Genomic DNA, 15,711 nt, shown 5'->3' on the forward strand with positions numbered 1-15,711 from the left:
ACTATTAGCAAGAAGTGAAACAAGATTAAGTTATAGAATTGCAAGTTTTACATTTTTACCTCATCGCACCATTGTATTTCTGCACCAAATACTATTCCTGTAAGTGTCCTCGCTAAAAGGGAAATAGCATCATTTAAGAGTTTGAAGCGGACAAATTCAAACGCTGGTGAGTTTTGATTTTCTTTAAAAACATTTTATGTACATTTTTCATTCAAAACCTCTGTCAAGCATAACATATTCGACCTGTCATGCAAGAATACATGAGGAAAAGGGATTTTAAAGAAACTTTCAAAATGTACTTGTATGAAACAAGGTTTTTCTACTTGCTAAGTGAGGTGTTAGCGTTGCCTGCAGAGATAATTTCTGCCATATAACTTCCACCTTGTCACAGGAAAATGAGCAGAATATGTATTATTGCAGGTCTAACATAATCTTAATTTCTATTTACTATCTTGCTCAAAAGTATTCGTTATTTCAATGGTTGAATATTTTTAAGAATTTGATACAGAAGTCAGGAAAACAGTAGAATTATGAGTAAACAATCTTTTAAAAAAAAGTACAGCTGCAAATTAGTATTGAGTTGAGGCTCCTTCCCAGTGTGGCTTGAACTTATGTAGATAAACAACTGACTGGAGGAGGACTTGAATGGATGTCCTCCTGGATTTGTGAATATGCTGACTTGCATAATAATCATAAGAAACAATTTGTCAGTCATGTCTTTTTATTCATCCATTACTGAGTGCAGCTGAACCAACAGTTTTCCACTGGACCTGGACTACTTGTAGTATCTGATGTGTTTAATAGTTTTCACGCCTAAAACACTGTGTATGTGATAATAAAACATGATGTATCTGATGATGTCAACAAGGGGGGAAACATTTCTACACAAATTACGGATACAGTCTTAACTAACTTCATAGTTTGTTAAAACATGCCAAAACAACAGAGAAGTTGAACTATGAAATTAAGTTTCTATCTGAGTTTTTTTTTCTCACCAGTCACACAGGTTTCAGTGCATTTTCACAGCACCAAAATGGAAATTGATTTGTGTAGCATTTGATACCTGGTCACATATTTACCATAATAATCTGCAACATATTCATTTCCTCTGGAGACATACAGTACATTTGGTCTAGATATAGAGGTCAGTTTTTTTTAGTGTCAGAGACTTACATTTTTACTGACAAACATTTTACCCTAAGAAAATGCAATAAGTTTTAGAGTCCAAATATCATCTAAATACTGGGACTTTCAACTCTAAATCTAAAACATTTGTTGTAGTGTTTCCCTTAATAAACACAGTATGTGACTATGAACTACAGTCTCCAGATTCCTCTGCCATTCTTCCTTCAGTTGTTGGAGTTGATGTCTGCCTCATCTTTGTCCTCACCGCTCTCCTTGAAGCTTTCCTTCTTGGCCCCTTCTTTCTCCTTATGGCCACTCCTGGAGGAGCCGGCGGTGGCTCGAGGCTGGTAGCTGAAGCTGGCAGTGCCAAACGACATCCCTGAGTTAAAGTGGGTCTCCTCCCCCTCCAGCAGTTTCCTTATAGGACCAAAGGAAACAAATGTCAGACTGGACACACACACTTAAAACATACAATGGTCGAAGATGTTTAATGACTCTACTAGTCAAGAGATGTTTTAATGCAGTCAGCACCTGTAGGCAGCGATCTCTATATCCAGGGCCATCTTGACATTGAGCAGGTCCTGATACTCTCTCAGGTGCTGGGCCATCTCACCCTTCAGGTTCCTCAGCTCAGTATCCAGGTGGGAAATAGTGTCCTGTTACATTGGCAATAAGAAAGCAGGAAGAAAACAATAAGTGTCTAACCGAGTTTTACAGAGTTAATTCACTAAGCGTTTATTTAAAGGGACAGTTCAACCCCAAATCAAAAATACATATACTTCCTCTTACCTGTAGTGCTATTTATCAGTCTAGATACTTTTGTTCTGAGTTGCCAAGTGAAGGAGATATTTGCCGTAGAGATGTCTGCCTTCTCTCTAATATAATGGAACAAGATGGTAGCTGGCCTGTGTTGTACAAAATGCCAAAGAATACTCAACAGCAATGTGTCTTTCCTTAAACCATGACCTGGTTACTGAAGAGAATCCACTGGCTTGTTGTGAGCATACAGGAACTATTTGCTCTATACCAAACTGCACCTGCCAATCGCATCACCACGCAGAAAGAAGCGTGCATCTACTGCTAGCTCACGTAGCACCACTCAGGTAGCTATCATTACAGCTCCGCTGAGGTGGACACCATTAATGTTGACATCTCAAGCGGGATTTAATACTTCTGCATCAAATCAATGCCGTACCTATGGCGTTGGCTCTGTGTCAACACACGTCAGACGTGCACCTTCCCAGAAATATAACTACATGTCACAGTGACTCAGCACTCCTGTTTATTTTTGTAAACTGAAAATAATTTCCCTCAGTGGAAAGGAAGCTTTTATTTACTTTAATTTCACAGATAACAAACATAAATTGTGAAGACAATAAAGCCTCCACAAAATAGCATTTTAAGTCTTGTGTTTGATTTATTCTGACTTCATATGAGCAGAGGAAATATCCACTAGCCACTAGGCTAATTTATACAATGTAAAATGTAGGGTGACCATATTTTGATTTCCAAAAAAGAGGACACTCGGCCGGCCACGACATAGCCTACTTAAATGATACTCGCAGTTTACTCAAAGATGCCTTATCATTTTAATATATTTAAAATTTATATGTATGGATAGAAAATTCAGTTATATTACAAAATAATATCTCTCAACGACAGAAATTCAGATAGGCCTCTAGAGAGGACATATACACACACTAGAGTGTGGCGATCCGAGTCCAACGGTACCCGACGGGTCGGGCGGGTTTGGTCAAAAATGTAGCTACATTTTTGACCAAACCCGGCCCGACCCGTTATAGCTATATAAAATGTATTCGGGCTCAGATCGGATTCGGTCAGCTTTCAGTAAAAATGTAGTGTAAAAATAAATAAAATCCTATTGTCTGTCCTGTTTATTGCTTGGGCACTGTTGTTTACGTGACAACACCTGAACATAACACACACAGACACACATTGGCTGTTTGTTTCTACCTCTCCCCTCGCTGGAAGTCTCGGACCTCCAGCCGCCCGCCTCCGCCTTGATTAAACACTGAAAATAAAATAAAAGAGGAAGACAGGTTTTTCCTATCTTATCTTATTTTGTTTTATGTCTCCATCTCCTCTCGCTAGAAGCCTCAGACCTCAAGCCTCCCGCTCCTGTCTCAAACACGGAGGTCTCCCTCTCCGCTGAGCACGCCTGGCCTGTTAAATAGCCTGTAACCGTAACAACTGTGTAACACAAACTCAGTGCTTTGGTCATTAAATAATGTCGGGCTCGGTTCGGGTTCGGACAGAAATATGCTGCCTGTGCCGCGCTCTAACACCCACACACACAAACACACGGAAAACCGGACATTATCATCAGTTCATAAACCCCCCCCGGACGCCCCGGACGAGACGTGAAAAGTGGACATGTCCGGTCAAAAGAGGACGTTTGATCAGCCTAGTACAATGCCATAGGCTTGTGTTTATAATGTTAGCATGTTGTACTTGTACGGAAAATGTACAAACAACAGTTGTTTTGTTGGTGGACCTTGTGAGTTGTAATAGAGCCAAACATTGTAACGTTACCTTTGTTTAATATTGCTGTTGTACCTGGCTTCATATGAGTAGAGGAAAAGTCTAATTAAAAAGTTAATTTATATGCTGTAAAATGCCATGGGCTTGCGCTAATAACATTAGCATGTTGTATTTGTGGGGAAAATGTGTCCAGCACGAGACAAGTGTTTTGTCTGTGAATCCTGCCAGTTATAATGAAGCAGATTTGTGTACTTGTGTTTGAAATTGTCTCTAATATGCCATGATTAATATGTGTTTTTGGTGTGTTTTGAATCGACTCAGCTTCACAGCACTTCACAGAAACCCCACCACCGACTAGTGTTTTGGAGGTGTAACTGCAGAGTGACACAGACGCACCACTGCACAAGTATAAATGCTCACAATGGCATATATAGGCCACGTGTGTAAGCTCTGCATACAGCTGATGCACAGGTTTATATCCCCCTTCACGCTGTCATGAGCATGAGACTCTCGTCCATGAGTACATTCACGCTTCCTTCTGCGCTGTGATACAATTGGTGGGTGTTGTTTGGTAGAAAACAAGTAGTTCCTACATGAAACTGCTCACAACAACCCTGTGGATTATCGTGAGTAAACGGTTCATGATTTCTGGAACGAGACATTGCTTTTGACTTTTTCAGATGTTTTTTTTTGTTTGCTTTTTTGAGCACCACAAGTCAAGTGCCATCTAGTTCCATTATTCTCAAGAGAAGGCAGACAGCTCTACAGCCAATATCTCCAACACTCAGCAACTCACAGCAAAACAATCTAGACTGACAGATAGCACTACAGGTAGGAGGAAAAATATGTATTTTTGATTTTGGGGTGAACTGTACCTTTAAATTTGAAACGATCATGGGGTGCATGAGACTATTTGCAGCATGAAATGGTGTGCAGGCATAAGTCAGAATGTATGTATGCTTTTGCAACCCTGCTCATCATTTAACATACTTCTCAAATTTATTGTGGGATTTAAATGTAAGACCAAATCTTTTGGTCTGTTCAGTACGTTGCCCGAATAATGTATGTTGCGTACGTTATTCTTTAGGTTGAACTTATTAGCTGAGAACAGAACCCTGGAACTATATAGACTGCATGTATAAAGACTGTTTATAATCAACTATAGTGCAGACTTTTCTGTGGTATAACTGGTGGCCATCTCCTCATTTCCCTTAAATGGATACAACCTTTGGGGCTTAGCTGTAGCTCCTCTAAGAAGCCAGTGAAAGCAGATGGCCTTCCTGTATCCACTTTAGCAGGTCAGAGGTTAATCTAATTGACACGCAAGTTCAGTTCACAAAGAACTTTTACAGTCAATCTCACAGTTAGAGACGCTCCTTAAAGTGACTACCACACAGGAAAGGTCATGTTCTGACTGCAGACCTTGAACCTGAATAAGACGGTCTTGTCATGAAACTGTCAAACTAACTTTAAATAAAGAAGGAGCCAGAACTTTATTTGAAACAGGTCATCATTACAGGATTTCTTTATTTCTATGAATAGATTTTGTCACATTTTAGTGGGAAGCCTCCCTGCTGCCATCTTTATGTGTATTGCCAATTCTGCTGTTTGCTGTTAAACGGCTTAGACATTCTGGGAAAATATGTTTAGTCACTTTGTTATTTTCCATTGAAGGATAAGATCAATACAGTTCTTATATCTGCCTGGTGAATATGAAGCTTCAACCAGCAGCAAGTTGGCATAGTGTAGCACAAAGACTGGAAACCAGGCCTACAGGAAGTGCGCCAGGCTTTTAAGTTAATTTTCCTAGTGGCCAAACAGTGGAATTACAACTTCCGGGTCAGTCATGTGATGCAACTGGGCCAAAACAGACTTTTCCCCATAGACCTATATTGGGAAAGAGTAAGTAAGTGGTTACTTTTTTTGTTTGCGTCACAAGCCCAGCAAAAGACTCATTTCACTATTGAGATTTTAAGATTTTAAGAACTGCACAATTATATCGTTTTACTCACATTCAAGTAAGCGGAGGGCAAAACCTGAAGTAAGCCACTCTGCTTGCAAAACTCTGTAGTGGCTTACTCTATGGGCCAAACATATGGATGATCCGGGTACTGCACACCTTTGAAGTTGAACTTTTTGGCTTCACTGAGCAACATTCACAGGAATGAATGGGGCCCCGCCCCCCTACGCTGTATTGTCTTTATACATCCATGCAGAACAAGGAGAAACAGCTAGTCTGGCTCTGTCCAAAGGTAATAAAACCTGCCTACTAGCACCTCTAACGCTCACTAATTAACATGTTGCATCTTGTTTAATTTGTATGAAGAACCAAAGTATAATGTGCTGGTTTTGTGAGAAGGTCATGCTGGACTGTTTCTTGGCTAGAAACAGGAACTTTTTTTGTAGAACTTACGTAATAGCCAAACTTGGGCACAGAAACCTCAGAGGTTGGCAGAAGAATTTCACTTAGTGAGTGTATGATTGATTGTTTTAAATTCCAAGATGGTCAGTACACTGGATTCCTTGCTTTGACTCTGTCCTTGACATATAAAGGTTGGGGGCTCCCTGCTGTGGTCATTTAGCTAACAGCTTTACACAAGCTGTGACATAATTCAAGAGGAACTTGACCTTGAGATCTGCTTCCTTCCAATCCTATTATTCCAGAGTTGTAGACAGTAATGACCTCCACACAGACTGTGCCAGCAGTGCCGCAACAGGCGACTAGCTTTTTTCCCCCAGCACATTTCAACAGTAGTAGTTTCAGTTCTGACTGTTCATAATTCAAATGTGTAATGTCTAAATTTCAATAGATTGTGTCTTTAACTGTTTCAGTGCCTGTTCAAAACACTGCATTTTACCTTTTTTCTGTATATTCTTCAGTCATTAGGGCTACGCCAGTTTTTTGTAGAAAATGCAAGTATTATTGCATTTCTATGGCATAATTCTGTCACCGCAACTTTGTATACAATAAGATTTTTACGAGTATTCCTTTATTTAAAAACAAAACAGTAAGACTTTATTTTAGCCCAATCAGAGAACACTATTCTTTTTGATAATTAAGTTTGTTTGCTTGCCTGCAGTGCTGAGACTTCAGAGTTGTGTCCATCCTCCATCTCTGCAATCTGCCTCTCCAGAGACTCATTGGCACCCCTCAGGGTTTCTATCTCGATGGTCTTGGACTGCAGCTGCCTCCTGAACTCACTGATCTCCTCCCGACTGGCCCTCATAGCCTCGTTGCTCCTGGTGGCCTGCTCACTGAGGCTGGCAAACTTGCTCTTGTACCACTCCTCGGCCGACTGCAGGTTTTTGGAGGCGATGGATTCATACTGGTTGCGGATCTCCTTCAGAGCTGAGGTGAGGTCCGGCTTGGCGAGCTCAAGCTCCACAGAGACCTGCTGCTCCTCCATCATGCTGCTCAGCTCCTGGATCTCCTCATCGTGCACTTTCCTCATAAAGGAGATTTCGTCCATCAGCGACTCCACACGGCGCTCCAGGTCCAGGCGAACGGTTGTGGCGTCATCCACATCCTTCCTGAAGGCTCTCAAGGTTTGCTCAGCTTCCTCCCGTGCCCTCGCCTCCTCATCAAATTTCACACTGAGCTTCTGAAATGAGACAGGAGAGGATAGGAGTTGGGGGGGGCTGGCACTAAGGAAACATAAAACATTCTTAGATAAAAGAAAGGAAAGATCAGAGGAGTGTTGAGATGATCAGATTGTGAGATGATGGATGACACAAAGAGAAAGATGAAGGTGAAGATGAAATAGTGACAGCTTTCTGAGGAGAACAGGGCTTTGCAGCTGTAAATACTAATAGGATACAGGAAACAAAACAAAGGAAAAAATATCCTTACATCTTCACCCTTTTCAAAACTATCTAATGGTTTTACCTGCAGCTCATCCTCAAAGTTGTTCTTCTGGATCAGGATGCGGTTCTTGTCCCTGTTTAGATCCTCCACCTGTGACCGCAGCTCCCTCAGCTCCTGCTGGTAGAGATGAGCAACACGGGATGGCTCGCCCTGCTTCTGCCGCAGCGTCACCAGCTCCATCTCCAACATCTTATTCTGCTGCTCCAGGTGCCGGACTTTATCGATGAACATGGCAAAGCGATCATTGAGACCCTATGCAATAGGATAGCGTAGAATGCTTCATTAGGGTTGTAATAGCAGACAGGCAGCAAATAAGATATGGTGAGTCACTTAACCCAATGTGGCTTGCGGGCATATGGCAGCCCTTAGAAACATGGTTCATTATCTTATTGTGGGTATTTATTATCAATACAGCCCATCTGATGCTCGTTTTATGTTTTTCATCATTTTATCACTACTACAAATGCAGCTGTAGCCAGTATCTCACTAACCACATCCTCATTCATATTTTAAGAAGCTACAAATTATATTCAGCCACAAAATAAGCCTGAAAAGCTCCAAATCAGAACGGAAGTACACAGAGTTGTTGCATAGAGATGATACACCATCTCATCTAGTTGCATTAGTGTGAACCAGCAGGTTTTTAGAATGTTGCAGAATGGTGCATTGCAAGTAGCTGCCTGTTTCAACTCGTCTCATCACGAATCTTTGGTCTGAACTGGGCTTAAGGTTAGGAATGACATATTGTAGAAAGCTACCAGTTGCATGTCCACTAGTGCTGCCTAAAGAGTTTTGCTGGAAGTGTGTTCTGTCATCAGTGCTAGACTGCTAGTTACCTTAACCTTGCTATGAAAACTTCTGCGGCTTGTATTACCATCCAAACTTGCGAAGCTACTTTAATAGCTTATATTTCTGAACACTTGAAATCCATTAAAGTTGCACTAGATCCAATTGCATTTGTGTTTTGTTTTGTTTGCTTGTTGTTGGGGTTTTGTTTTTTTTTTTACCACTTGGAGGCATCAGAACAATGTTTGAACACAACACTGACATAACCACCTCAAAAAGTAATCTTCTTGGATAGCATGTTTGAACACAAAGGGCTCTAGTTTCACAGACCAGGCGAGGCGGGGGTGCAGCGCACCTGTGCTTCACCAACTGGGTGTGGCCAGGTGGATTTTGTAAATTTGGCACACCGTGCGCCTGGCGCAGCTACTCCTCTTTCCCACCTCCGTCCCTCCTACCGGCACAAGTCGGAAAGAGGAAGGAGAGAAGGCGTGGAGTGGGTTTTACACACATCACACCAATCAAATGAGCCCCTCTCCTCGCCCTTAAATGCGCCGCACGAAGGCGTAATGAGAGTTTACTCAATTCGCCATGGCAGAAGAGAGCAGCAGCGTCAGATGGCCAAACTTCTCCCAGGAGGAAACTGATGTTTTGGTCCGGGAGGTCCAAGCTCGCAGTGTCCGAATATACGGAACTGTGAGCAGACCTCCACGGGCTGATGATGCAAAGGTAGCCTGGGAGGAGGTCACCACTATCGTAAATCAATGTTGTGTTTCTCTCGTGCGCGTGCTCTCTCTTTCTCTCTCACAGTCTCACTCTGTTTCTTTTCTTTTGACTTTTCTAAGATGACAGATGCTAAATATATACTCCCTATCTCATGCTGTGGCTGTTTGTGGTTGGCTGAGAGGGATGTGAACTCATTAGTTTGCAGCTGTGTTAATCAAATCAGGTTGGGTTTCCATTACGCGTGCCAAACGGTGCCAGTCCCCTTTGATCTGACATCAGATGTGACGAAACAGTCAATACAGAGATACATTTATGTGCTGATTGCAGATAGTTGCATTGAATAGTGGTTTTTGGGTATTTATTGCATTATTAATGTGCCTGACATTCTGGAAACCTGCCTGTGAGGTTTTGGTGACGTGTGCACACTGTCCGCCGGTCAGCCAAACTTCGGCTTACACCGGCTGCGCTCCCCCTGCACTGACAGTAGACCTGGTTTCAGTTGGCGAGCTTTTAGCGCACCTTCGGCGAAGCCTTTTGGCACCAAACTGTCACTGCGCCAAGCTGGATCTGTCGACACCTCCCCCTGCTGTGCCGCCACACCCATCTCAGCGCACCTCGGTCTGCCAAACTACCAAACTGAGCGCGCCTCGGGTTGCGCTGCTCGAAACTAGCTCTGCTCAGGGTTCGCCACCCTGCGCTGCGCCAGGAAACTAGAGCCCTCAGTGTGTAAACTCATTATTCTCTCCCCTTGTAGCTTTTTTGGGGCTCCACCAACTCCTAGAAATAGAGTTATAATAGTTTTACATTGTTTGTTAGTTTTTTAAATTTATATTTTCCTTTTAATTATTTTTTTTTTCAGATCAGTTTAGTTTCCGTGGTTTGTTTTCAGTTAAGTTTTTAATGTTAAAAAATGTGTAGTTTTGTTTTTATCTGTTTATTTATTTTTTCTTATTATTATTAGGTGTATCTGTCAGGGGCAAGATTTAAGAAGTTATGAATAGGTATTACACCACGAATAGAACACCTTAAACACTTTAAAGGTAATCCACAGTCATGAAGACATCCTTGTCTCAATAAACACATGCACCAATGCCTCCTCATGCTTATTTTGTTGACAAATTAGATTAAATTGACAAACTATAACTAAAAACACTTCCTGTATATTTTTTAATTGTATTTTAGTTATTTTGTGGGTATACATAATTTTTTTCTTTTCTTAAGTCTTTTTTTTATTTTCACTTCTGACTTTTTAACTGGTAAATGCTCCATTATCTTCACCAGCTCATTGCTAACTTCATTACTTAATGCTGGGCAGGTAATGTACAATGGGCTTGGTTTTTTGCTGGCAACTGCTGCTGGAAATTTAGTTGATGATAACTGAGGGGAACAACTGAGTTGGCTGATAATCCCCTGTGGCTTCATGACCACAAGTGACCCCTTTCACATCACACATAATAACTTGATCTATTGTTTATCTAAAAATTTTGGTTAGTGCAGTTTTAAATTGGGGCTGAGCATAAGGAAAGCATCCCATCACACCTAAATAAAAGCCTGATGATTCCTCTTAATGTTTTCTGGCACTGCTTTGATGTTAATGGAAGGTCTTTTCCTTTAAAGACTGCAGAGTAAAGTCAAAACTGTTTCCTAAACAGCAGACAGCCGCACTCACGAGAGAGCGTTAGCTTCACCAACATCTTTGCCTGTCTCATCTCTTTAGTAGCCTAGCCTTTGGTCTGGAACATGAAATGCTACTGACATCAATTTATAAGCTGCAATGTCTTTAGTGACACCTGTTTGTTTCCTACTATGACAAGTCAAAATGTCTGCCATGAAAAATGCCCATATCTGAAAGATGGTCCCATTCAAGTGTCTCATTAAGCCATGACAGTGTGACAGCCAGCATGTACAATACCCTGAAACTGAGGCAGCTGATTGTGATTGTGCCCAGGGACCCACTGTCTTAAAATCGGCCCATGTTTATAAAGTTCAGAATATGGTCATTCTGACACGAGAGGAGCCCAATAGTCTTTATCTCAAATTAACTAATATAGTCATACTCTGACAGAACCGGGACATCAGAATTGGAAGGTATTTGGTTAGAGGAGGTGGACCTGATTAACTCCATGAAGTGTTATTATAAATAATTGTTCTGGAATAAAATGTCCTGGTTGAAGTTCTTGAACCTGACTTTATCACATATGGAGTATCAATAAATGCAAACAGATCATTATAGACCAATCAGCTGAAATATTTTTTAATGAATGTTTTTGTTTCAACTCAACATGCCGAAATAACAATTTGTTCCAACCCGTCACACCTACCTGCAGCTGCTCCTTCTCGTTAGTTCTGACGACTTTGAACTCACTGTTGACCACGGAGGTCTGGGTCAAGTCGAGGGAGTCAGTGGGCACCGGAGAGTAAGAGGCGGACCGGCCGACCCGTCTGTACAGGCTCATGGAGGTCGCGCTGTTGCGGGACGCCGCCATGGACCTGAGCCCAGAGGTGCTCCGAGGAGAGGCGCTGCCCATGCGAGAGGAGGAGATGGGGAACTTGGGAGAATCCCCGAAAATCTTCCGGTAGGATGAAGAAGTGTAACGGTCTCCGTGGCTCATATTTGCCGTGAGTCAGAGATAAAACTGAGGGGCTTAAAGAGCTTTGCAGGGGTTTATAGCCCGCAGACTGCAGGTGGAGCGTACCATTTTACGCACGACGGTACACGACTGTACAATATCTGTTAAGTGGATGGACGATGGTGAGTAAGGTTTTGACAGTTTAAGTAATCAAAACAAACACCGATGTGTTTCCCCTTAGATTTTATACATTCATCGAGCTCATTTAGCGTGCGTAAAACGATGGAACCGTCCGGAAGAGCATCACCACTCTCCCTGCGTGCGTCCTGTGGCTGTGTTACACCTACAATGTGGGTTCCATTAATGGTATGTGGTAATTTAATTTCCGGTTGTGTATATGTAGGCTAATTGTATGTTTTTAAGCAGGGTAGTTTGGAGTGAGAAACACGAAGGAACTAATGTTTTAATGTGATGTCTGCCATCACCTTTAAAAGTCCAGTCTACGTTGTCAGATATTGCTTTCAAGAAAAATAATTAAGTGATGGCCCAGCATATTTAATTCTCCTATGTACCTTGAAAGTTGTCTCTGTATTTATTAAAATGTTTAAACCTCTATTGTAGGAATTCTTAAATGACGAACAAATGATATATTTGTGTGTGACTATATTAACTCGTGGGCGATTCTGGCCCTGGCTGCATCCTGCAGTAGCTCATCAACTATCCCAACTTAACCCGCAGTGGAAGCACCTGATGCCACTGTGGTCCAACAGCTCCTCCTCTCTGACACTCTGAACCTTGCACCTCAGCAGGAAGATGTCATTCCCCTCCCATCACTTTGACTGTTGGTACAATCTGAGCAAAGCCTATTGATGCTGCCATGTCACTAGCTTTATACAGCTTATTTAAGTGGCTGGGTGAGTCATTTTACAGTATACACTATCATTGTTTGCTACTATGATGAAGCAAAATTTATATTTAACATTAACAGATATGGATTCATCAATTGTAATTTAGACATTCATTTAAATAAACTGTAAATAAATATTTGTCTGGAACCAGGTGTGACAGAAGTTTCTAACCAGCTCTAGCTTTCACCTCCCAGACTCAGCTCCTGGACTGCACTTTGTGGCATTTTGTGGCATTGTAATTTGATTTATTTTATTTTATTTTGGGGGGGAAATGGGAATGTGTAGCCCTAAAGCACAATTTCAACTAACATGACAACATTGGTCCTGTTTGACCTGCTCTTGAGAACCTGTCTTAAGGTGGGGGTCTCGAGTGAAAATGCACATACTGTGCTTTTATTGTTCATTATTATTTATTGTATTATTAGCCTATTGTTCCTTAGTTAAGTTGTTTATCTGTGTTGATTTCTCATTAACTTTTATTCTTGTTAGTAATTAATACAATAAATGTAAAAAGATACTGCTAGTGATAATTATAATAATTAAAATGATGATGATAATAATAATAATAATAATAATAATAATAACAACATTTTTTATCAGGTCCCGTCCTGCACTGCTCAGTGTGTGGGCATTAAAGGTCCTGAGGTCCTGCCCTTGACAATTTTCCTGGATGCGAGAAAATTGTGGTCATGACAAACAAATCACTGTGGCTGGCAGATATGTTAACGAATAGTGATAATAAAAAAACAAACCTTTGAAATATATGTTTTACCCAGTGTGCCATGTACTACTGCTCGACTGTTTAGGTACTATACTATATACAGAAATACATATGAGTTTAGTTTCTGATGTTCTGATTTTCATTCCTGGAGGAATTTCTCTCTTCTCCATCAAGTGTATTAAATCATCCTACAGAAACCTCTGTTAGTTTACTGAATCTGTGGAACTGCACTGGCTGCTGGTCATTGCTCCTCTCCTCCAGGTGGAGGCGCTGTAGCACAAACAAACAGAGCTGGTGTCTGAAGATTTTTCTGAAAACAGGAAAATGAAGCAGCAGTGATAAAGCTGCTGTAACACATAAACACACTGTTGTTGAGTGTGTGTGTTGTCCCAGCTGTTAGTTGAACAGTGTACAGTGTGTAAAAGGACTGGGTCCCGCTGTGTTACTCAGGCTGCACTACAGCGTCTATTCACAGGCGCGATCCCACTACTGAGCGGCACGGGGGCTTTGACCTGCTCCGTCTCCGACCTGGGCCGGTGCACCCCTCCTTAGGCGACCTGGTGGTCCCGGGCTCCCCCAGGAGCACCATATCGATACCGAACTTAGTGCGGACACCCGATCAACACAGTCCGCTGCAGCTCAGAGCTCCTGAGCTCAAACGATCCGCCAGCCTCAGCCTCCCGGTAGCTTGGATTACAGGCGCGCGCCACCGCACCCGGCGAGAAATGCTCTCATTCATAGAGGTTTTGGGGTTTTGGACAAACGTGACGTCATCAGAGAGCTCGCTTTAGCGGCATCTAGTGCCGACAATGAAACCAGCAGCTGCATAGTGAAAGGCTGATCAGAATTTGTACAATTTCCCTATTACTGTGACAAAGATGCAACATGACTCTTGAATTTAGGTGGGATGAGGTTGGAAAAGCTCTTTGACCTTATGCAGTTTCACATCCTATTAGCTCCAGATTAACACACTGGTCAACATACAACTTTAAATGCCATTAAAGCTTAAATCAATTGAGGGTTTCCTGTTTGTTCACTGCAACTGTTTGCATTTAGTTTCTATCTTTTCTTTTTGAGTTTATGAGGTAGCCTAGGCTACTTGTAGTCATCACACAGCAGCAGGATTCATATGTACATCTCAAAATTGAAGGAGGTAGGTTGTTATGCACATTTTAAGCATATGGCACAGCACTGGCAACTTAATTAATTAGGGCATACCTCAGTCTCTTGGTGCCGCAGCATGATCTGAGGATCAGCAGTGAGTGACCTTCAGTGCTCTCTACATACCAGACACTTCTACTTTTTTAACACACAATCCAGGGGTAATATGAAGAAAACAAAATGGTGGGCCTACATAGCAGCTGTTTTCATGATGAGTCCAGCTCCATTAGAGGTGTCAGGACATTTTTATAATAACTAAAAATCGATTGAAAATATGTTTTATGTCCTGTTGGATTTATTATCAGCCCACAGGGAGTTTTTAATTTTGCTGCTTAAATGCAAAGTCTCAGTATTTGAAGCAGCATTGTGCACCATCCATATTCCACATATCCATATACTTAACGCTGTTATCCTCAACATACAGACAACAGGTCATGGCCACAGTAATGATAAAAGCGCATTAAGAATGAATGGTATGTGTTGGTGGTGCAGTACTGTGGCTGTCTCAAACAGATAAGATGGATCATTATGTACAGACAGAGCATTCAGTGTTTCCTGAAACAAACAGTGAACTCACAAACAGCATTACTGCTATCAGTCACAGTATTAAGTGGGTTCAGGATCATAGCACCAAATTCTGGCCCCTATACAAATGCAATCTTCCCCCTGCCTCTCTTGAGCTATGATCCTTTTTCCCACAAAGTCAGTTTTCTTTCTTTCCTTTTCCTTTCTTTCTTCCTTTCTTTTTGTTTTTGGAGCTCCAGTTTGTCTGTCATGTCTTTGTTGGGGAAAGACATGACGGTGTATGTTGTTGCCTCAGTAGCGTTGCTGGTCACTCACACAGCTCTTGCTGCATTTAGAGAGGAATCCTATGCAGGTGCGGACTAAACCATTTTGCACCTTTAAGGGGTGAAAGGGGCCTCAGAGAGCTTCCACTATTTTTTAACACAAAGTTCAGTCAATTGGTTCATTTAGCCAATTTTTATTTAGTTACGGCAATAGTTACTTGGAAAAAAAAAAACTATAAACAAAACCAAACTTTTCATTTCAGGCTGTTTGAGGGCCCCTTCCCATTGGGGCCCTTGGTAATCAGTCACACTTTTCCTGCCTATGTGGCTCCCCTGGGTGGGTTGTACTAATGTGTTTTGGGAAGTGAGAGAGACAGGAAATCAATCAGGCAGAATTATACTGAACTAAAACAGAAATCTATCCTCAAACAATAAATAATACACAACACACTCACACTGGAGCCGAACACAGCCCCCACTGCTGTAGTATCCAACCCTCCAATAGCCTCTGACGTCACAGACAAAAATGTGTCTCTTTCCCTTTAAGAAACACAGGAAGAAA

General features: G+C 41.7%; 1 protein-coding gene across 1 annotated transcript; it reads right to left on the bottom strand.

The window, feature by feature from the left end:
- Positions 1-338: 338 nt before the first annotated feature.
- inaa (internexin neuronal intermediate filament protein, alpha a) lies at positions 339-11,949 on the bottom strand. The gene is made up of 5 exons (XM_049600435.1): positions 11,323-11,949; positions 7,514-7,744; positions 6,702-7,229; positions 1,657-1,781; positions 339-1,542 (listed from the first exon to the last, which is right to left on the bottom strand). Exons 1-5 carry the CDS (start codon positions 11,611-11,613, stop codon positions 1,350-1,352), a joined length of 1,368 nt encoding a protein of 455 aa, XP_049456392.1. The 5' UTR covers positions 11,614-11,949; the 3' UTR covers positions 339-1,349.
- Between the last annotated feature and the right edge of the window lie 3,762 nt (positions 11,950-15,711).

This window comes from Epinephelus fuscoguttatus, linkage group LG16 (genome assembly GCF_011397635.1).
Source record: "Epinephelus fuscoguttatus linkage group LG16, E.fuscoguttatus.final_Chr_v1".
NCBI classification, from domain to species: domain Eukaryota; kingdom Metazoa; phylum Chordata; class Actinopteri; order Perciformes; family Serranidae; genus Epinephelus; species Epinephelus fuscoguttatus.